This window comes from Oncorhynchus mykiss, chromosome 3 (assembly GCF_057628025.1).
Source record: "Oncorhynchus mykiss isolate SJ-2025 chromosome 3, ASM5762802v1, whole genome shotgun sequence".
NCBI lineage: Eukaryota > Metazoa > Chordata > Actinopteri > Salmoniformes > Salmonidae > Oncorhynchus > Oncorhynchus mykiss.
In genome coordinates, this window is record NC_143024.1 from 85,203,400 (window position 1) to 85,228,525 (window position 25,126).

General features: G+C 39.1%; 1 protein-coding gene across 1 annotated transcript in view; it reads right to left on the minus strand.

Annotated features, from left to right (window-relative positions):
- The window catches only part of LOC110520551 (beta-galactoside alpha-2,6-sialyltransferase 2), a 129,418-nt gene that overhangs the window by 67,116 nt on the left and 37,176 nt on the right, over positions 1–25,126 (minus strand). The window contains exons 2-3 of the mRNA XM_036975116.2: positions 19,359–20,473; positions 6,702–6,799 (exon numbers count right to left, since the gene is read on the minus strand). Coding sequence (XP_036831011.1) covers positions 6,702–6,799; positions 19,359–20,379 — 1,119 coding nt within the window. The 5' untranslated portion in view covers positions 20,380–20,473. The remainder of the gene's footprint in view (positions 1–6,701; positions 6,800–19,358; positions 20,474–25,126) is intronic.

A 25,126-nucleotide genomic window follows, 5' to 3' on the forward strand; every position in this document is an offset into this window, starting at 1 on the left:
ATAATATAATATTAACTGTAGGTCTATAACCCCTAACATATAATATAATATTAACTGTAGGTCTATAACCTCTAACCTGTAGAGTAATATAATATTAACTGTAGGTCTATAACCTCTAACATATAGAGTAATATAATATTAACTGTAGGTCTATAACCTCTAACATATAATATAATATTAACTGTAGGTCTATAACCTCTAACATATAGAGTAATATAATATTAACTGTAGGTCTATAACCTCTAACATATAATATAATATTAACTATAGGTCTATAACCTCTAACCTGTAGAGTAATATAATATTAACTGTAGGTCTATAACCCCTAACATATAGAGTAATATAATATTAACTGTAGGTCTATAACCTCTAACATATAGAGTAATATAATATTAACTGTAGGTCTATAACCTCTAACATATAATATAATATTAACTGTAGGTCTATAACCCCTAACATATAATATAATATTAACTGTAGGTCTATAACCCCTAACATATAGAGTAATATAATATTAACTGTAGGTCTATAACCTCTAACATATAGAGTAATATAATATTAACTGTAGGTCTATAACCTCTAACATATAATATAATATTAACTGTAGGTCTATAACCTCTAACCTGTAGAGTAATATAATATTAACTGTAGGTCTATAACCTCTAACATATAGAGTAATATAATATTAACTGTAGGTCTATAACCTCTAACCTGTAGAGTAATATAATATTAACTGTAGGTCTATAACCTCTAACATATAATATAATATTAACTATAGGTCTATAACCTCTAACCTGTAGAGTAATATAATATTAACTGTAGGTCTATAACCCCTAACCTGTAGAGTAATATAATATTAACTGTAGGTCTATAACCTCTAACATATAGAGTTATATAATATTAACTGTAGGTCTATAACCTCTAACCTGTAGAGTAATATAATATTAACTGTAGGTCTATAACCTCTAACATATAGAGTAATATAATATTAACTGTAGGTCTATAACCCCTAACATATAATATAATATTAACTGTAGGTCTATAACCTCTAACATATAGAGTAATATAATATTAACTGTAGGTCTATAACCTCTAACATATAATATAATATTAACTATAGGTCTATAACCTCTAACCTGTAGAGTAATATAATATTAACTGTAGGTCTATAACCCCTAACATATAATATAATATTAACTGTAGGTCTATAACCTCTAACATATAGAGTAATATAATATTAACTGTAGGTCTATAACCTCTAACATATAATATAATATTAACTATAGGTCTATAACCTCTAACCTGTAGAGTAATATAATATTAACTGTAGGTCTATAACCTCTAACATATAGAGTTATATAATATTAACTGTAGGTCTATAACCTCTAACCTGTAGAGTAATATAATATTAACTGTAGGTCTATAACCTCTAACATATAGAGTAATATAATATTAACTGTAGGTCTATAACCCCTAACATATAATATAATATTAACTGTAGGTCTATAACCTCTAACATATAGAGTAATATAATATTAACTGTAGGTCTATAACCTCTAACATATAATATAATATTAACTGTAGGTCTATAACCTCTAACATATAGAGTAATATAATATTAACTGTAGGTCTATAACCTCTAACATATAGAGTAATATAATATTAACTGTAGGTCTATAACCTCTAACCTGTAGAGTAATATAATATTAACTGTAGGTCTATAACCCCTAACATATAATATAATATTAACTGTAGGTCTATAACCCCTAACATATAATATAATATTAACTGTAGGTCTATAACCCCTAACATATAATATAATATTAACTGTAGGTCTATAACCCCTAACATATAGAGTAATATAATATTAACTGTAGGTCTATAACCTCTAACATATAATATAATATTAACTGTAGGTCTATAACCTCTAACATATAGAGTAATATAATATTAACTGTAGGTCTATAACCTCTAACATATAATATAATATTAACTGTAGGTCTATAACCCCTAACATATAGAGTAATATAATATTAACTGTAGGTCTATAACCTCTAACATATAATATAATATTAACTGTAGGTCTATAACCCCTAACATATAGAGTAATATAATATTAACTGTAGGTCTATAACCTCTAACATATAATATAATATTAACTGTAGGTCTATAACCCCTAACATATAGAGTAATATAATATTAACTGTAGGTCTATAACCTCTAACATATAGAGTAATATAATATTAACTGTAGGTCTATAACCTCTAACATATAATATAATATTAACTGTAGGTCTATAACCCCTAACATATAGAGTAATATAATATTAACTGTAGGTCTATAACCCCTAACATATAATATAATATTAACTGTAGGTCTATAACCCCTAACATATAGAGTAATATAATATTAACTGTAGGTCTATAACCTCTAACATATAGAGTAATATAATATTAACTGTAGGTCTATAACCCCTAACATATAATATAATATTAACTGTAGGTCTATAACCTCTAACATATAATATAATATTAACTGTAGGTCTATAACCTCTAACCTGTAGAGTAATATAATATTAACTGTAGGTCTATAACCTCTAACCTGTAGAGTAATATAATATTAACTGTAGGTCTATAACCTCTAACCTGTAGAGTAATATAATATTAACTGTAGGTCTATAACCTCTAACATGTAGAGTAATATAATATTAACTGTAGGTCTATAACCTCTAACATATAGAGTAATATAATATTAACTGTAGGTCTATAACCTCTAACCTGTAGAGTAATATAATATTAACTGTAGGTCTATAACCTCTAACATATAATATAATATTAACTGTAGGTCTATAACCTCTAACATATAGAGTAATATAATATTAACTGTAGGTCTATAACCTCTAACATATAGAGTAATATAATATTAACTGTAGGTCTATAACCTCTAACATATAGAGTAATATAATATTAACTGTAGGTCTATAACCTCTAACATATAATATAATATTAACTGTAGGTCTATAACCTCTAACCTGTAGAGTAATATAATATTAACTGTAGGTCTATAACCCCTAACATATAGAGTAATATAATATTAACTGTAGGTCTATAACCTCTAACATATAGAGTAATATAATATTAACTGTAGGTCTATAACCTCTAACCTGTAGAGTAATATAATATTAACTGTAGGTCTATAACCCCTAACATATAGAGTAATATAATATTAACTGTAGGTCTATAACCTCTAACATATAGAGTAATATAATATTAACTATAGGTCTATAACCTCTAACCTGTAGAGTAATATAATATTAACTGTAGGTCTATAACCTCTAACCTGTAGAGTAATATAATATTAACTGTAGGTCTATAACCCCTAACATATAATATAATATTAACTGTAGGTCTATAACCTCTAACATATAATATAATATTAACTGTAGGTCTATAACCTCTAACATATAATATAATATTAACTGTAGGTCTATAACCTCTAACATATAGAGTAATATAATATTAACTGTAGGTCTATAACCTCTAACATATAGAGTAATATAATATTAACTGTAGGTCTATAACCTCTAACATGTAGAGTAATATAATATTAACTGTAGGTCTATAACCTCTAACCTGTAGAGTAATATAATATTAACTGTAGGTCTATAACCTCTAACCTGTAGAGTTATATAATATTAACTGTAGGTCTATAACCTCTAACATATAGAGTAATATAATATTAACTGTAGGTCTATAACCCCTAACATATAATATAATATTAACTGTAGGTCTATAACCCCTAACATATAGAGTAATATAATATTAACTGTAGGTCTATAACCCCTAACATATAGAGTAATATAATATTAACTGTAGGTCTATAACCCCTAACCTGTAGAGTAATATAATATTAACTGTAGGTCTATAACCTCTAACATATAGAGTAATATAATATTAACTGTAGGTCTATAACCTCTAACATGTAGAGTTATATAATATTAACTGTAGGTCTATAACCTCTAACATATAGAGTAATATAATATTAACTGTAGGTCTATAACCTCTAACATGTAGAGTTATATAATATTAACTGTAGGTCTATAACCTCTAACATATAGAGTAATATAATATTAACTGTAGGTCTATAACCTCTAACATGTAGAGTTATATAATATTAACTGTAGGTCTATAACCTCTAACCTGTAGAGTAATATAATATTAACTGTAGGTCTATAACCTCTAACATGTAGAGTAATATAATATTAACTGTAGGTCTATAACCCCTAACATATAGAGTAATATAATATTAACTGTAGGTCTATAACCTCTAACATATAATATAATATTAACTGTAGGTCTATAACCTCTAACATATAGAGTAATATAATATTAACTGTAGGTCTATAACCTCTAACATATAATATAATATTAACTGTAGGTCTATAACCTCTAACATATAGAGTAATATAATATTAACTGTAGGTCTATAACCTCTAACCTGTAGAGTAATATAATATTAACTGTAGGTCTATAACCTCTAACCTGTAGAGTAATATAATATTAACTGTAGGTCTATAACCCCTAACATATAATATAATATTAACTGTAGGTCTATAACCTCTAACATATAGAGTAATATAATATTAACTGTAGGTCTATAACCTCTAACATATAGAGTAATATAATATTAACTGTAGGTCTATAACCTCTAACATATAATATAATATTAACTGTAGGTCTATAACCTCTAACCTGTAGAGTAATATAATATTAACTGTAGGTCTATAACCCCTAACATATAATATAATATTAACTGTAGGTCTATAACCCCTAACATATAATATAATATTAACTGTAGGTCTATAACCTCTAACATATAGAGTAATATAACATTAACTGTAGGTCTATAACCTCTAACCTGTAGAGTAATATAATATTAACTGTAGGTCTATAACCCCTAACATATAATATAATATTAACTGTAGGTCTATAACCCCTAACATATAATATAATATTAACTGTAGGTCTATAACCTCTAACATATAGAGTAATATAACATTAACTGTAGGTCTATAACCTCTAACATATAGAGTAATATAATATTAACTGTAGGTCTATAACCTCTAACATATAGAGTAATATAATATTAACTGTAGGTCTATAACCCCTAACATATAATATAATATTAACTGTAGGTCTATAACCCCTAACATATAGAGTAATATAATATTAACTGTAGGTCTATAACCTCTAACATATAATATAATATTAACTGTAGGTCTATAACCTCTAACATATAGAGTTATATAATATTAACTGTAGGTCTATAACCTCTAACCTGTAGAGTAATATAATATTAACTGTAGGTCTATAACCTCTAACCTGTAGAGTAATATAATATTAACTGTAGGTCTATAACCTCTAACCTGTAGAGTTATATAATATTAACTGTAGGTCTATAACCTCTAACCTGTAGAGTAATATAATATTAACTGTAGGTCTATAACCCCTAACATATAATATAATATTAACTGTAGGTCTATAACCTCTAACATATAGAGTAATATAATATTAACTGTAGGTCTATAACCTCTAACCTGTAGAGTAATATAATATTAACTGTAGGTCTATAACCTCTAACCTGTAGAGTAATATAATATTAACTGTAGGTCTATAACCTCTAACATATAGAGTAATATAATATTAACTGTAGGTCTATAACCTCTAACCTGTAGAGTAATATAATATTAACTGTAGGTCTATAACCCCTAACATATAATATAATATTAACTGTAGGTCTATAACCTCTAACATATAATATAATATTAACTGTAGGTCTATAACCTCTAACATATAATATAATATTAACTGTAGGTCTATAACCTCTAACCTGTAGAGTAATATAATATTAACTGTAGGTCTATAACCCCTAACATATAATATAATATTAACTGTAGGTCTATAACCTCTAACATATAGAGTAATATAATATTAACTGTAGGTCTATAACCTCTAACATATAGAGTAATATAATATTAACTGTAGGTCTATAACCTCTAACATATAATATAATATTAACTGTAGGTCTATAACCCCTAACATATAGAGTAATATAATATTAACTCCTGCATAACTATGTATTTCTTGTAGTAAAATAGTAGCTACAACAAATGGTAATTTTGTCTCTGGAACAGGAGAGAAGAAATTGGATTTCTTTCTTTCAGCATCTCTTGAGAGAATGGGAATGTGCGGTTAGGAACTCAATCACATAAAACTGACAGTAATTCAAACACATAAATGCATCCAAGTCGAACTGAAATCTCATCAGAAATATGTTTGATCGTTTTCACAGTGTTTCATTTCTTTACAACCGGTCAAACTGCTGTCATTTGTAAATGGGAAGAATGGTATGTTTTCTCCCCGGCCCCTAAACATCCTCGTTGCACGAGAGAAGCAGAAATGAAAGAGTAAACTGGACGATTTCTGACATTCTGGTGAGCAGCGCTTTATTTAGTCTTCTAGAGCAAGAAGTTATGACCGAAGAGAAGTTTCATGTATCTTATTATAGACGAGTTGACAAATACCCTACCAAATGTCAGAAATTATAACGAAAAATATCAATTGGGCTTAAATCATTTTATAATAAGCACCCCATGTGAAAAATCCTTCCTTCATCCCTGACTGACACACACACACACACACCTGCGAGTTAATGATGCGGATGGTGGTCTTGTTCCCCACGTCCCTCTCATAGCCCTCTGTAGGTGCTGTGTTGAACCGCAGAACTGCATCATGGGAATCTGGGGGTAAGGCAAAGACAACATAAGTCAATTTAATGTCACTGAACAAAGAAAATCAAATGCCACTCAGTCAAGAAAATGAAATGCCACTCAGTCAAGAAAATGAAATGCCACTCAGTCAAGAAAATGAAATGCCACTCAGTCAAGAAAATGAAATGCCACTCAGTCAAGAAAATGAAATGCCACTCAGTCAAGAAAATGAAATGCCACTCAGTCAAGAAAATGAAATGCCACTCAGTCAAGAAAATGAAATGCCACTCAGTCAAGAAAATGAAATGCCACTCAGTCAAGAAAATGAAATGCCACTCAGTCAAGAAAATGAAATGCCACTCAGTCAAGAAAATGAAATGCCACTCAGTCAAGAAAATGAAATGCCACTCAGTCAAGAAAATGAAATGCCACTCAGTCAAGAAAATGAAATGCCACTCAGCTAAGAAAATGAAATGCCACTCTGTCAAGAAAATGAAATGCCACTCAGCTAAGAAAATGAAATGCCACTCAGCTAAGAAAATGAAATGCCACTCAGTCAAGAAAATGAAATGCCACTCAGCTAAGAAAATGAAATGCCACTCAGCTAAGAAAATGAAATGCCACTCAGCTAAGAAAATGAAATGCCACTCAGCTAGGAAAATCAAATGCCACTCAGCTAAGAAAATGAAATGCCACTCAGCTAAGAAAATGAAATGCCACTCAGCTAAGAAAATGAAATGCCACTCAGCTAAAATGAAATGCCACTCAGCTATGAAAATGAAATGCCACTCAGCTAGGAAAATCAAATGCCACTCAGCTAGGAAAATCAAATGCCACTCAGCTAGGAAAATCAAGCATCATTCAATTTAGACAATCAAGTGTCATTAACTAAGTCAAAGAGAAATATGGAAGGCCAATTAATCAAGTGCTCATAAAGGACCAGCTCCTAGATGGCATCCAACAGTCTGTCTTCTGTTTACTCTGGTCAAATACTATGATTTAGCTGGTCCAGACGGTTGACTCTTGTCAAATACTATGATTTAGCTGGTCCAGACTGTTTACTCTGGTCAAATACTATGATTTAGCTGGTCCAGACTGTTTACTCTGGTCAAATACTATGATTTAGCTGGTCCAGACTGTTCACTCTGGTCCAATACTTTGATTTAGCTGGTCCAGACGGTTTACTCTTGTCAAATACTATGATTTAGCAGGTTAAGGTGGTGGCTCAGGGGAAATAGAACAAACAGGATTCACACACACACACACGTTAACCTACGGCTGAAACAGACAAAGAGGGTTATATCCACAAAGAGCCCAACATAGAGAGAAAGAGAGCGTGAGAGAGAGAGAGCATGAGTACCTGCATCTTATTTACCTCCTGAGACACTGCAGTTGAGCTGAAGCACTTCACTAGCAAGTCTCCCTGGCCTGAAAGAATTGACCTCCCTCCCTCCATCCATAGAGACAGAAAAAGCCCTCTGCTTTCAGCCATAGTCAAAACACTTGAGCTGAATGACTGGTAAGCGTGAATAGCCATTTGACATGAACAATCCGGTACATGAACGATCTGGTGCAGGATTCAGCTCTGTTCTTTGTACATGACAGTGTCACTACTCATAGACACAGAAAGAGCGCAGCCTTGTGGTCAACGTGTGTAACTGAAGGGACTTTGACAGGCACTGGTCTGCTCTTCCAGTATGACCCATCATCAATCACCACCAGGAAACAACATTTTCAGACTGAACCTAGTCTAGCCTAGAGGCTATCAACAGGCTAGTACACAGCATAGAGACAGGGAGTGTGTCCTACTGGCCTGCACACACATGAACGTACACAGATACACACATAGGCCTCCACGCACGCACGCACACACACACACAGTTATGATTGATGGTCATGGCTAAACTCAGCCACTCTTAATCAGTCTCTCTCCGCTGGTCGAGCAGTCCATTGTGACTTCAGCAGGGCTACATGACACTAGGATGAACGATCATGTATGGTTGAGCTGACACTTCAAAGGATGGGCTTCCACAGCAAAGCTATCCTCCACTTCCTCAATGACACCAGTAAACAACGTGGAAGCTATTGGCATTCAGTAGATCAACACTTAGCTTAACCCCTGTGGACAGACTCCAAGTTCTCACTGACATTCAAAGAGTAGGTTTTGCTCTTCATGCCTCTAGCTCGTACGGCCGATGGACAGGACCATTTCTGATAGAGTAATGTTACTGCATACACAGTCTTCATCTCAAAAGGGCCTTCTTAGATTTCAAATGAACAGCCATGTACAAGCCACATGGTCATGGCTCTAATAGTGACTAAGGTAAGTGATAGCCAAGGAATGGGGGTCTATTTGGAATTCAGAAGGACGGTGTGTGATAGGGGGTGGAGGTGGAAAGATGTGGAGGGAGAGAGTGGTGAGGGGACTTGAACATAAAAGGCCGTTGAGGGTGTTATTCAGTCAATTCACAACATGGTGGCAGCAAAACAGTACAGATGACAATAGATTCAAAAGACCTCTCACTTTACGGACTATAATCTCACTCACTCACTCACTCACTCACACACTCACACACACACACGGGAAGGAAAGGATGGGAAGACAGGAAGGCATTTCCACCTCAGGAGTTCAGAAACACCTACTGGGACTATACGGTTCTATCTAGATTTTGGTCAAAATGTAGTTATTGACATAGCCTTATTCCGTTCAGTGTTCTCTACCTAAATAGTATTATAAATACCCTAATTCATGTTGTTAAGTTCAAACCAATGAGGGTTCTGAACTTTAAAGTCAACTATCTCAGAATTTTCTTTTAGCAGATAGAACCTTATCTTACCTTAAGCTCTCAATTTGGCGTAACTAAGTGTGATCAATGTGGTTTTATTTCCTGTTCGCCAATCTATACAGTTAATTAAACTAGATTTGTCTCTTCTAACCTCACAGAGGTTCAATACTGAATGAGTTTATTATGTGGCTCATCACAAAGGCCTTTATCATGCAGGAGTTCCCCCTAGGCCGTTCAGTCGGTTGTTTGGTCGGTCGGTTGGTGAGTGGCCGTTGTTGCTTCTAGATGCTTCCACTTCACAATAACAGCACTTACAGTTGGCGGGGGCAGCTCTAGTAGGGTAGACATTTGACAAACTGACTTGTTGGAAAGGTGGAATCCTATGACGGTGCCACTGAGCTCTTTAGTAAGACCATTCCACTGCCAATGTTTGTCTATGGAGATTGCATGGCTGTGTGCTCGATTTTATACACCTGTCAGCAACGGGTGTGGCTGAAATAGCCGAATCCACTCATTTGAAGTGTACACATACACTATATATACACATACACTATATATACACATACACTATATATACACATACACTATATATACACATACACTATATATACACATACACTATATATACACATACACTATATATACACATACACTATATATACACATACACTATATATACACATACACTATATATACACATACACTATATATACACATACACTATATATACACATACACTATATATACACATACACTATATATACACATACACTATATATACACATACACTATATATACACATACACTATATATACACATACACTATATATACACATACACTATATATACACATACACTATATATACACATACACTATATATACACATACACTATATATACACATACACTATATATACACATACACTATATATACACATACACTATATATACACATACACTATATATACACATACACTATATATACACATACACTATATATACACATACACTATATATACACATACAGTACATGTATTCTTGCTATGACAGACAATGCAGAGATAAGACCATCCAATGGTTACTGATAACCACAAACACACACAAAAACACAGTCACCAGAGTCCGGTTTCACCAACCAACCGACCATGAAATGGGTTTCCATGGCTGAACAGCTGCACACAAGCCCAAGATCACCATGCGCAATGCCATGGCTACACAGACTATTTGCATTGCCCCCTCACCCCACCCTCTCTTTTACACCGCTACTACTCTCTGTTATTATCTATGCATAGTCACTTTAATAACTCTACCTACATGTACATATTACCTCAATTACCTCGACTAACCGGTGCCCCTGCACGTTCTCTCTCTACTGGTACTCTCTACTGGTACCCTCTGTATGTAGTCTTGCTATTGTTATTTTGCTGTTGCTCTTTAACTACTTGTTACTTTTATTTCTTATTCATATTTTTTTAAACTACATTGTTGGTTAGGGGCTTGTAAGTAAGCATTTCATTGTAAGGTCTACACCTGTTGTATTCGGGCGTATGTGACTAATAAAATTAGATTTTAAGTGTCGGATGGAGTGGTGTCAAGTTCCCTGCCATTGGACTCTGGAGCAGTGGAAACACATTCTCTGGAGAGATGAATTACGCTTCACCATCTGGCCTGCACAGAGCCCTGACTTCAACCCCATCGATCACCTTTGGGATGAATTGGAACACCGACTGCGAGCCAGGCCTAATCGCCCAACATCAGTGCCCGAACTCACAAATGCTCTTGTGGCTGAATGGAAGTCAGTCCCTGCAGCAATGTTCCAACATCTAGTGGAAAGCCTTCCCAGTAGAGTGGAGGATGTTATAGCAGCAAAGGGGGGACCAACTCCATATTAAAGCCCATGATTTTGGAATGTGATGTTCGACAAACAGTTGTCCACATACTTTTGGTCATGAAGTGTATAAATCTACATTATGGATGTTAAATCGGTTAGCCGCCAGAAAATTTGTTTGACCGGCCATGCTTATCAGTCTATAAGTTCATTTGCATAATTTTGTGGAATAAAATTGGAGCGTGTGCATTTTCGTTAGTCGTCGTGCATTTTATTTATCAAGCGCACAGAATACAGAGCCTAGTTTGAGGAGCAGATAGCCTACCCCCTGTCAGACAGCGCTAGAATAGCTCCTCAAAAAGCCTGTAGGCTACTTGAGTGAACTCTGCTTTTGTATGCCCAGTAATTATGCAACAAGTAACAATTCAAAATTCAAATCGAGTGTAAAAAACTTGTGGCCCCGATCAAAAAGGAGCTATTTTTATTTCTCAATCTCAACTCGTAAAGTGTTTGAAACTTGAACGATTTACTTTACTTCAAATAATGAGTCATGTCTTACCTTGCTTCAAAGTAGCCTTGCGAAAATCCATCCATAGAAACGTGGAGGCCATGATTTTATAAAAACTTCCTTGTGCCATAGACCAGCATTTCTCTCCTGTTCTATTGATTTTTATATCAAATTCTCTTTCGTTGTCCAGAAGCCAAAGGCAAAATCCTAGTCATAATAGCAACCCATCTTAGTAGTCGCTATAAACCCTTTTCCAGTGCACGAACCCCTGACGTAACGCACATACAGTGCCTTGCGAAAGTTTTCGGCCCCCTTGAACTTTGCGACCTTTTGCCACATTTCAGGCTTCAAACATAAAGATATAAAACTGTATTTTTTTGTGAAGAATCAACAACAAGTGGGACACAATCATGAAGTGGAACAACATTTATTGGATATTTCAAACTTTTTTAACAAATCAAAAACTGAAAAATTGGACGTGCAAAATTATTCAGCCCCTTTACTTTCAGTGCAGCAAACTCTCTCCAGAAGTTCAGTGAGGATCTCTGAATGATCCAATGTTGACCTAAATGACTAATGATGATAAATACAATCCACTTGTGTGTAATCAAGTCTCCGTATAAATGCACCTGCACTGTGATAGTCTCAGAGGTCCGTTAAAAGTGCAGAGAGCATCATGAAGAACAAGGAACACACCAGGCAGGTCCGAGATACTGTTGTGAAGAAGTTTAAAGCCGGATTTGGATACAAAAAGATTTCCCAAGCTTTAAACATCCCAAGGAGCACTGTGCAAGCGATAATATTGAAATGGAAGGAGTATCAGACCACTGCAAATCTACCAAGACCTGGCCGTCCCTCTAAACTTTCAGCTCATACAAGGAGAAGACTGATCAGAGATGCAGCCAAGAGGCCCATGATCACTCTGGATGAACTGCAGAGATCTACAGCTGAGGTGGGAGACTCTGTCCATAGGACAACAATCAGTCGTATATTGCACAAATCTGGCCTTTATGGAAGAGTGGCAAGAAGAAAGCCATTTCTTAAAGATATCCATAAAAAGTGTTGTTTAAAGTTTGCCACAAGCCACCTGGGAGACACACCAAACATGTGGTGAGATGGTCAGATGAAACCAAAATTGAACTTTTTGGCAACAATGCAAAACGTTATGTTTGGCGTAAAAGCAACACAGCTGAACACACCATCCCCACTGTCAAACATGGTGGTGGCAGCATCATGGTTTGGGCCTGCTTTTCTTCAGCAGGGACAGGGAAGATGGTTAAAATTGATGGGAAGATGGATGGAGCCAAATACAGGACCATTCTGGAAGAAAACCTGACGGAGTCTGCAAAAGACCTGAGACTGGGACGGAGATTTGTCTTCCAACAAGACAATGATCCAAAACATAAAGCAAAATCTACAATGGAATAGTTCAAAAATAAACATATCCAGGTGTTAGAATGGCCAAGTCAAAGTCCAGACCTGAATCCAATCGAGAATCTGTGGAAAGAACTGAAAACTGCTGTTCACAAATGCTCTCCATCCAACCTCACTGAGCTCGAGCTGTTTTGCAAGGAGGAATGGGAAAAAATGTCAGTCTCTCGATGTGCAAAACTGATAGAGACATACCCCAAGCGACTTACAGCTGTAATCGCAGCAAAAGGTGGCGCTACAAAGTATTAACTTAAGGGGGCTGAATAATTTTGCACGCCCAATTTTTCAGTTTTTGATTTGTTAAAAAAGTTTGAAATATCCAATAAATGTCGTTCCACTTCATGATTGTGTCCCACTTGTTGTTGATTCTTCACAAAAAAATACAGTTTTATATCTTTATGTTTGAAGCCTGAAATGTGGCAAAAGGTCGCAAAGTTCAAGGGGGCCGAATATTTTCGCAAGGCACTGTATACACGCGACTCTTGGCGGCAGTAAGAAAGCCATCGCCATCTGTGCCCATTCAACATAGATTTACGTTTTTATTACTTCTAAACAAAATAACTTTTTTGGGGTACTCATATGCTTACAATGATGTTTTGATTCTTTCTTGAACAGTCACTAAGATTATATTTGGTTGTGATCTTGGAAAAATAACTATTTTGGATGCAGCAGTTGTTAGCTAGAATGCTAACGCTCATTAACATTGGCTAGCTTTTGCTACAGCCTAAGAGCCATTTTACTGGTTCAAGTTTAAGTGCAGTTGATTTGCGATGATGACACAAACATTATATTAAGCAGGACATTCATACGAGCCTTAAAATCCAATTATAATCCAAAAGTAGTGTGAAATGCAAATAGAGGCTGTGTTTGCTGGTGTTCTACGGTACATTTGGAAAGTATTCCGTTCTCATCAATCTACACACAATACCCCATAATGGCAAAGCATGAAGCAACTTTGGCAGCGATTACAGCCTCAAGCCTTCTTGGGTGTGACGCTACAAACTTGGCACACCTGCATTTGGGTACTTTCTCCCATTATTCATTGCAGATCTTCTCAAACTCTGTCAGGTTGGATGGGGATTGTCGCTGCACAGATATTTTCAGGTTTCTCAAGAGATGTTCGATTAGGTTCAAGTCCGGGCTTTGGCTGGGCCACTCAAGGACATTCAGAGACCAGTGTCCAGAAGCCACTCCTGCATTGTCTTGGCTGTGTGCTTCGGGTTGTTGTCCTGTTGGAAGGTGAACCTTCACCCCAGTCTGAGGTCCTGAGCCCTCTGGAGCAGGCTTTCATCAAGGATCTCTCTGTACTTTGCTCCATTTATCTTTGCCTCGATCCTGACAAGTCTCCCTGCTGCTAAAAAACCTCCCTACAGCATGATGCTGCCACTACCATGCTTCACTGTAGGGATGGTGTTTCCTCCAGATGTGACGCTTGGCATTCAGGCCAAAGAGTTCAATCTTGGTTTCATCAGACCAGAGAATCTGGTTTCTCATGGTCAGAGTCCTTTAGGTGCCTTTTGGCAAACTCCAAATGGGCTGTCATGTGCCTTTAACCTCTTTGGGCTGAGATCCCGCTAACGTGATCTATATAACAACAGCCAGTGAAAGTGCAGGACGCCAAATTCAAAACAACAGAAATCCCATAATTATAATTCCTCAAACATACAAGTATTTTACACCATTTTAAAGATACACTTCTTGGTAATCGCACCACAGTGCCCGATTTAAAAAAGGCTTTACGACAAAAGCAAACCAAACTATTATGTTCGGTCAGAGCCAAGTCACAGAAAAACACAAATTTTTCCAGCCAAAGAGAGGAGTCACAAAAAGCAGAAATAGAGAGAAATGAATCACTAACCTTTGATGATCTTCATCAGATGACACTCATAGGACTTCATGTTACACAATACATGTATGTTTTGTTCAATAAAGTTCATATTTATATAAAACATCTCAGTATACATAGGCGCGTTACGTTCAGTAGTTCCAAAACATCCGGTGATTTTGCAGAGAGCCACGTAAATTTACAGAAATACTCATAATAAACATTGATAAAAGATACAACTATTATGCATGGAATTATAGATACACTTCTCCTTAATGCAACCGCTGTGTCAGATTTCAAAAAAGCTTTACCGATAAAGCACACCATGCTATAATCTGAGTACAGCGCTCAGAGACCAGTCAACAGAAGTCGGAAATAGCATTATAAATATTCACTTACCTTTGATGATCTTCATCAGAATGCACTACCAGGAATCCCAGTTCCACAATAAATGTTTGTTTTGTTCAATAATGTCCATCATTTATGTCCAAATACCTCCCTTTTGTTCGCGCATTTAGCCCAGTAATCCAAATTCATGACGCGCAATCACTAGGAGCAGACGAAAAGTCAAAAGGTTCCGTTACAGTCCATAGAAACATGTCAAATGAAGTATAGAATCAATCTTTAGGATGTTTTTAATATAAATCTTCAATGATGTTCCAACCGGAGAATTCCTTTGTCTTCAGAAATGCAATGGAACTCAAGCTACCTATCACGTGAATGCGCGTGGTCAGCTCATGCCTCTCTGGCAGACCTCTGACTCATTCCTCTCTCATTCGCCCCCACTTCACAGTAGAAGCATCAAACACGGTTATAAAGACTGTTGACATCTAGTGGAAGCCTTAGGAAGCGCAATTTGACCCCATAGACACTGTGCATTCGATAGGGAATGAGTTGGAAAACTACAAACCTCAGATTTCCCACTTCCTGGTTATATTTCTTCTCAGGTTTTTGCCTGCCATATGAGTTATGTTATACTCACAGACATCATTCAAATAGTTTTAGAAACTAGTGTTTTCTATCCAAATCTACTAATAATATGCATATATTAGGAACTGGGCCTGAGAAGCAGACAGTTTAAATCTGGGCACCTTATTCATCCAAGCTCCTCAATATTGCCCCCAGCCAAAACAATATAACTGAGGAGTGGCTTCCGTCTGGCCACTCTACCATAAAGGCCTGATTGGTGGAGTGCTGCAGAAATGGTTGTCCTTCTGGAAGGTTCTCCCATCTCCACAAAGGAACTCTGGACTCTGTCAGAGTGACCATTGGGTTCTTGGTCACGTCCCTGACCAAAGCCCTTCTCCCCCGATTGCTCAGTTCTGCCAGCTCTAAGAAGAGTCTAGGTGATTCCAAACTTCTTGCATTGAAGAATGATGGAACTCACTGTGTTCTTTGGGACCTTCAATGCTGCAGACATTGTTCCTTACCCTTCCCCAGATCTGTGCCTCGATACAATCCTGAAGGACAATTCCTTTGATCACATGGCTTGGTTTTTGTGGACTCCAATCAAGTTTTAGAATTATCTCAAGAATGATCAATGGACGCAGGATGCACCTGAGCTCAATTTCAAATCCCATAGCAACGGGTTTTAATACGTATGTAAATAAGGTATTTAAAAAATATATATATATATATTTTCAAAAATGTCAAAAAAAACTGTTTTCCCTTTGTCATTATGGAGTATTGTGTGTAGATTGATGAGGAAAAATGTTTATTTAATCCATTTTATAATAAGGTTGTAGTGTAACAAAATGTGGGAAAAGTAAAGGGTTCTGAATACTTTACAAATGCACTGTATAAGAACTCCCCCGAGTTCTGCCATCAACATGAGTGTATTGTCCTCTTGCGGCAATGTTTGCAAACACAGAAAGGGGTCTATTAGATTCCCCCTCTTTCTAAATTTCGAACTGATATTTTAATCTCTGTCACATAGGGAACTGCTCGCATTAGGACCGCAGTTTAGAACTGGATATTTTAATCTCTGTCACATAGGGAACTGCTCGCATTAGGACCGCAGTTTAGAACTGGATATTTTAATCTCTGTCACATAGGGAACTGCTCGCATTAGGACCGCAGTTTAGAACTGGATATTTTAATCTCTGTCACATAGGGAACTGCTCGCATTAGGACCGCAGTTTAGAACTGGATATTTTAATCTCTGTCACATAGGGAACTGCTCGCATTAGGACCGCAGTTTAGAACTGGATATTTTAATCTCTGTCACATAGGGAACTGCTCGCATTAGGACCGCAGTTTAGAACTGGATATTTTAATCTCTGTCACATAGGGAACTGCTCGCATTAGGACCGCAGTTTAGAACTGGATATTTTAATCTCTGTCACATAGGGAACTGCTCGCATTAGGACCGCAGTTTAGAACTGGATATTTTAATCTCTGTCACATAGGGAACTGCTCGCATTAGGACCGCAGTTTAGAACTGGATATTTTAATCTCTGTCACATAGGGAACTGCTCGCATTAGGACCGCAGTTTAGAACTGGATATTTTCAGTGAATTGCATTTGGGAAAATATTTGAAAATACGTTTTCTTTACTGCTTCATTACAGGAGTTGCATGTTCAATAATAGGTTAACGCCTTTTGACTGTGAGACGATAATCTCTGTGAGACGATAGGATTGCCATTGTCGAATGTCTCCATTAAGCTCTTAATGAAAAATGTCCTGTCCTTGTAAGCATGCATAGTATCAAAGAGGAAAAGGCAAAGCGAGAGGTTACACTCTCGCCAAAATCTGTCCAAAATAAGTCCAATGCGTTTCTATGGGCTTATTTTGGGCCTTCTCGCCTTGGGCCGGCTTCCATTGTAATGGCGGAAACATAAGAATCTCGTCATTATATACAGATCTCTGATAGTATTTTCTGTTGGTCATGTCATTTAACATTTTGAAAAAATAATACAGTTTGTTGACTGGTTAATGAGGGTCAGTTAGTCGGCAGCAAAATGTACCAAAATTTGCATCCCTAATCTACATGGGTGATGTGAACGAACTTGATTTGTTACCAGTTGCTTTTCCCCCCCAAAGTGAGCCATCTGTCCCTGAGTTCACACTCTCCCCGTGCACCATACAGCCTCCAACACAGAGAACAGAACACACAAACACACACAGATAATGCAATGCAGTCGGCCAAAGTATTCTAAAAGTCTATAGAGGATCTCCAAACTAACTCATCAAAGCCCTTTCAGCCAATCACAGAGATTGTTACTACAGGGTGACAGATGTCTGCTACTCAGTGTGTGAGAGACAGTATAGAGCCCAAGCCAAAACGTCTCTCTCTGCTACAATAAACTAATACTATGCTAGAGGCGAATGGGGAAGTCGATAGAGTGACATGACAATTTGACTTTCCAATCAATGCTGTGGATGTCACGGCGTAAAGAGTCATCATTCTCCCCTCCTACGGACAGACTGCCACAGAGACAGGGTTGTCACCGAGAAAGTTGATCAGGATCAATGATGTATTTCACACTGACACACAGTCACAACACATTCACAGCACAGTCACAACACAGTCACAACACAGTCACAACACAGTCACAACACAGTCACAACACAGTCACAACACAGTCACAACACAGTCACAACACATAGGGTATTATTCATTAGGGTATTATTTTAAAACATGTTATTTAACCTGTATTTAACTATTGGGTAAAGGGAAAACAGAGTTGTTGTTTTTTAATCTCCTGTACCGATAAAAGTTTCCCAGTTCTCTCTTTAAGCCCTTAATCCCATTTAACCTGCATCCCTCCATCACCCTGCCTCCCCATTTAACCTGCATCCCTCCATCACCCTGCTTCCCCATTTAACCTTCATCCCTCCATCACCCTGCCTCCCCATTTAACCTGCATCCCTCCATCACCCTGCATCCCTCCATCACCCTGCCTCCCCATTTAACCTGCATCCCTCCATCACCCTGCCTCCCCATTTAACCTGCATCCCTCCATCACCCTGCCTCCCCATTTAACCTGCATCCCTCCATCACCCTGCCTCCCCATTTAACCTGCATCCCTCCATCACCATGCCTCCCCATTTAACCTGCATCCCTCCATCACCCTGCCTCCCCATTTAACCAGCATCCCTCCATCACCCTACCTTTGATCTCTTTCTTTCCCTCCCTTCTCTCTCCCCCTCCTCTGCTCCCCTCTACCTCTTTTCCCTCCCCTCCCTGACCCCTCTACCCTCCACTCACCGATCTCCTTCCCCAGGCCTGAGTGCAAAATAGCCCCAGCAGAGGTCACCACAGCACAGCTCCTAAAGCCTCTCTGGCCCCCTTGTCTGTAGAGCTGCTCCAGGGTCAAGCGCGGTACCAAGTGGGCCCAGCCCAGTGAAGAGAAAGGCTGCTCAGACCCGTCCAGCGTCCTCAGCCGGGCCTGGTCCTTCAGCTCACACAGTAGTTCCCTGGAGCTCTGAGCAGCTCGCCGGCCTCCTTTATAGGATACGTGGTGCTTGTTGGCACTCAGGTAGTCCCGCTTGGCGCGCTGCAGTCGCGGGGACAGCATCCCAGAGGACACTTTTCCCCGCCAGAGTCGCTGCACCAGTGAGGCAGACTTGGAGGAGTAGTCCTCCTCTAAACCATCCTCTTCTTTTCCTCGCCTCTCCCCCCCATGATCCCCCACCATGATCCACCTCTTGTGGCTTTTGTTCGTCTCTAACCCCTCCTCATCCTCACGTGAGGACCTGCGTGTGGTTCGGTTGGGCCCCCGGCCGGCGGAGGCGGTCCAGGCAGGTCTCTCACTGTTTCGAGTTACTGTTAGGTCGGAGTGGGAACCCACGTTCTCCGTGCTAGAGGAGGACCAGGCAGCCAGGGTCTGGGCGTCCAGGTAATCCTGCTGCTGGCGGCTGCCCCCCTCCGTCTCTTGGCTGGTCCCGTAGCTCAGCTCCAGGCCAGGCTCAGGGGTGGTGGAGGAGGAGCTAGGCTCGGAGTCTGGGTAATGGTTAGGGTCTTGGTCGGGATATTCTGTGGTAAAGGTGTTGTAGGTGGGTTCGGGCTGGGAGCCCATGATGGAGCGGTGCTGCTGGTGGGAGGCGCCTTGGATGGAGGCCAGGCGCCGTGTGTCGGGGTGCTGGGAGAGCGAGGAGCTGGCGGAGGTCAGGGGCTCGTTGTACACAGGGGTATCCAGGAAGTAGGAGAGCAGAGCCAGGAAGAGGAGGGCCCACGCCAACATGCCCACCAACAGCAGCCTCCGCCACTGACGCATACTGGACTTCATCTCCTTACAATCTCTCACACACCTATACGCACACCAGGCCAGCTCCAATCAGCAGTCAGAAGCCAGGACACAGCAGAGAGGACAACAGGAGGGCCTGCAGAGGTGAGAGGTCAAAGGTGACAGTTAGTCTTCACCTTAAGTGGACCTGAATGTTTTGACTTTGATTAAAATAAATCCCCAGTCTGTATTGGTATTGGGGTGTGTGTGTGTGTGTGTGTGTGTGTATCTTATTGTCTTTTCCTTGACTTACCTCACCTGGTGCCCCTATACCATCTGGTGCCCCTATATATAATTTGGGCTTCTCAAACAAACGTGGAAATTCTGGTAATATCTGAAACTTGGCTAAAGAAGACTGTGCCGGATACTGACGTGTCTCTGGCTGGTTATAGATCTGGCAGAGGTGAAGGTGTCGTCAGATTTACAAAAGACAACTTACATTTTCAACATGTGCTCTTCGCCAATTGTCTGACTTGCTATCTAACTTGGTGAATCTGAAAGATACATTTTGGGTGATATTAATCTGGATTAGTTAAAGTCAGTTTCTGATATGCTGATATCTTTCAGCCTCATTTGATAACTGAACGAATTCGCCTCAACTTTAAACACACTGAAAAATCTATTTTACAGTGCCTTGCAAAAGTATTCATCGCCCAAAAGTATTCATCGCCCTTGGAGTTTTTCCTATTTTGTTAAAAATGCGTGCACTTGTATTCACCCGATTTGCTATGAAGCCCCTAAATAAGATCTGGTGCAACCAATTATCTTCAGAAGTCAAATAATTAGTTAAATAAACTCCACCTGTGTGCCTTCTAAGTGTCACATGACCTGTCACATGATTTCAGTATATATACACACACCTGTTCTAAAAGGCCCCAGATTCTGCAACACCACTAAGCAAGGGGCACTACCAAGCAAGCGGCACCATGAAGACCAAGGAGCTCTCCAAAAAGGTCAGGGACAAAGTTGTGGAGAGGTACAGATCAGGGATGGGTTATAAAAACATATCAGAAACTTTGAACATCCCACAGAGCATCATTAAAATTATAAAAAAATTGAAAGATTATGGCACCGCAACAAACCTGCCAAGAGAGGGCCGCCTACCAAAACTCATGGACCAGGCAAGGAGGGTATTAATCAGAGGCAACAAAGAGACCAAAGATAACCCTGAAGGAGCTGCAATGTTCCACAGCGGAGAATGGAGTATCTGTCCATAGGACCACTTTAAGCCGTACACTCCACAGAGCTGGGCTTTACGAAAGAGTAGCCAGAAAAAAAGCCATTGTTTAAAGAAGAAAATAAGCAAACACGTTTGCGCTTCGCCAAAAGGCATGTGGGAGACGCCCAAACATATGAAAGAAGGTACTCTTGTCAGATCTGATTTTTCTCCCCCTTTTGGACATCAAGGAAAACGCTATGTCTGGCGCAAACCCAACACCTCTCATCACCCCGAGAACACCATCCCCACAGTGAAGCACGGTGTTGGCAGCACCATGAGGGGGGGGTTCCATTGGTAGGTACTGGGAAACTGGTCAGAATTGAAGGAATGATGGATGGTGCTAAATACAGGGAAATTCTTGAGAGAAACCTGTTTCAGTCTTCCAGAGATTTGAGACTGGGGTGGAGGTTCACTTTCGAGCAGGACAATAACCCTAAGCATACTGCTAAAGTAACACTTGAGTGGTTGAAGGGGAAACATTTAAATGTCTTGGAATGGCCTAGTCAAAGCCCAGATCTCAATCCAATTGAGAATCTGTGGTATGACTTAAAGATTGCTGTACACCAGCGGAACCCATCCAACTTGAAGGAGCTGGAGCAGTTCTGCCTTGAAGAATGGGCAAAAATCTGAGTGGCTAGATTATAGCTTATAGAGACATACCCAAAGAGACCACTTTCTGGCAACTTGTCTGGACCTCTGGCAGTCTCTATGGGGGTACCACAGGGTTCAATTCTCGATCCGACTCTTTTCTCTCTCTGTATATATCAATGATGTCGCTCTTGCTGCGGGCGATTCCCTGATAAACCTCCACGCAGACGACACCATTCTGTATACTTCTGGCCCTTCCTTGGACACTGTGCTAACTAACCTCCAAACGAGCTTCAATGCCATACAACACACCTTCCATGGCCTCCAACTGCTCTTAAATGCTAGTAAAAACAAATGCATGCTTTTCAACCGTTTGTTGCCCGCACCCGCACGCCCGACTAGCATCACCACCTTGGACGGTTCCGACCTAGAATATAGGTGTCTGGCTAGACTGTAAACTCTCCTTCCAGACTCATATCAAACATCTCCAATCCAAAATCAAATCTAGAATCGGCTTTCTATTTCGCAACAAAGCCTCCTTCACTCACGCCGCCAAACTTACCCTAGTAAAACTGACTATCCTGCCAATCCTCGACTTCGGCGATGTCATCTACAAAATAGCTTCCAATACTCTACTCAGCAAACTGGATGCATTACATCACAGTGCCATCCGTTTTGTTACTAAAGCACCTTATACCACCCACCACTGCGACATGTATGCTCTAGTCGGCTGGCCCTCGCTAGATATTCGTCGCCAGACCCACTGGTTCCAGGTCATCTACAAGTCCATGCTAGGTAAAGCTCCGCCTTATCTCAGTTCACTGGTCACGATGGCAACACCCACCCATAGCACGCGCTCCAGCAGGTGTATCTCACTGATCATCCCTAAAGCCAACACCTCATTTGGCCGCCTTTCCTTCCAGTTCTCTGCTGCCTGTGACTGGAACGAATTGCAAAAATCGTTGAAGTTGGAGACTTTTATCTCCCTCACCAACTTTAAACATCTGCTATCTGAGCAGCTAAACGATCGCTGCAGCTGTACATAGTCCATCGGTAAATAGCCCACCCAATTTACCTACCTCATCCCAATACTGTTTTTATTTATTTACTTTTCTGCTCTTTTGCACACCAGTATCTCTACCTACACATGACCATCTGATCATTTATCACTCCAGTGTTAATCTGCTAAATTGTAATTATTCGCCTACCTCCTCATGCCTTTTGCACACAATGTATATAGACTCTTTTTTATCTACTGTGTTATTGACTTGTTAATTGTTTACTCCATGTGTAACTCTGTTTTTGTTTTGATGAATCTTGTTGTATTTATGGTATGTTCACAGGGCTCCCTGGCAAATGAAACCCTGGTCTCAATGGTGACCCACCCTGAATAAATAAAACATTTCATAAAAATGTAAATAAATGTATTACAGTCCATGTGTCTTCCAAAAGAAAATGGGGCACTGGGAAATAAAAGGTACTAATTAGCGGGGAGACATCACACATGAGTTTGTGTTAGTTTGTTACCAATAACTATCTACAGTGAACAACATTACAGTTCGGGTGAAAAGGTTAAGCCGTTAGGGTTAGCAGAAGTTAGAAAGGGGAACCTTTGCTTTAAGAAATGTACAAGACTTAGTGGCCAGTGACAGTCCTTGTCAACAGTGTGCGCAACTAGTGAACTGGAGTCAGGTGCAGGAGAGCAGAGATGAGTGAACAGGCACACTTTATTTGGCAGACGGAAAACAGTCAGAAGCAACTGCGTAACGCCACTCCCGACAAAGGCAAAAGCGAATAGCGCACTTATCACACAAATAATGTACAGCATACAATACCACGGGTTCCAAACAAGACCCGGCGAAAAACCAGCATGAAGCGTCACACATGACACGTAACGAACAATTACACACACAGACATGGGGGGGAACAGAGGATAATATACACGTAGAGTGATGAGGGGATGTAAAACAGGTGTGCGGAAAAACAAGACAAAACAAATGGAAAATGAAAGGTGGAGCGGCGATGGCTAGAGGACCGGTGACGTCGACCGCCGAGCACCGCTCGAACAAGGAGAGGAGCCAACTTCGGCGGGAGTCGTGACAGTCCTTGTAGATCAATCACCTATAAAGGCTGGTCATTAGGGACGTTCATTCATAACCGTTGCTTAAATTTTAATATTAATATACATTATTTTTCAACTTGGAGCACTCCATACATACGTTGTGACGGCCCTGAATTTTTCTGAACCGTCTCAGTGCTTCTCCTTCCAATAGGGTGCTTTCCCTTTAATTCCCAACTAAATAGCCAGCATCAGCTGCGCAAAAGTGGGGTTGTGAGTGGGTACAGTATACTGTGGATGATCTGACTATGATGTGAAATTCTGGTACAATACACAAGCACACACACACAGAGTAATAATAAATCAACCGTTCTACAGCCCTTTCTAATATGTTTTGGGCCTGTATTGTTGGAACACATCTCTGGAGACAGGGAAACTATGAGAGGGCAGGAAAGAACTAATCCTGAGAGGTATCTCCCCTAATTATGGTTCATCTGGCCCTGAGGGCTGACCCTGTAGTGGCCAAGCCCAGGGAAGGAGCTCCAAACTGGGAAGTAGCGATCTCTGGGGAGCCCCTGTGGTTGTCCAGACCTCCCACACCAGGCCACACAGAGAAGCCAAGAAGAAAACGCTGACCCTGGGCTACACTGAGTCAGGAGGTAGGGTGGGGCCCAAGGGAGGACAGAGAGGAAAAGGTACACACACCGTGGAATATGAAATACAAGGAACAAAAAAAGAGTGGAGGCTCTTATAGCAGCAAAGGGGAGGACCAACTCCATATTAATGCCTAGGATTTTGGAATGAGATGTTCGACGAGCCGATGTCCACACACTTTTGGTCATGTAGTGTGTACACACTTTTTTTTATTTCCTTGTATTTTGTGA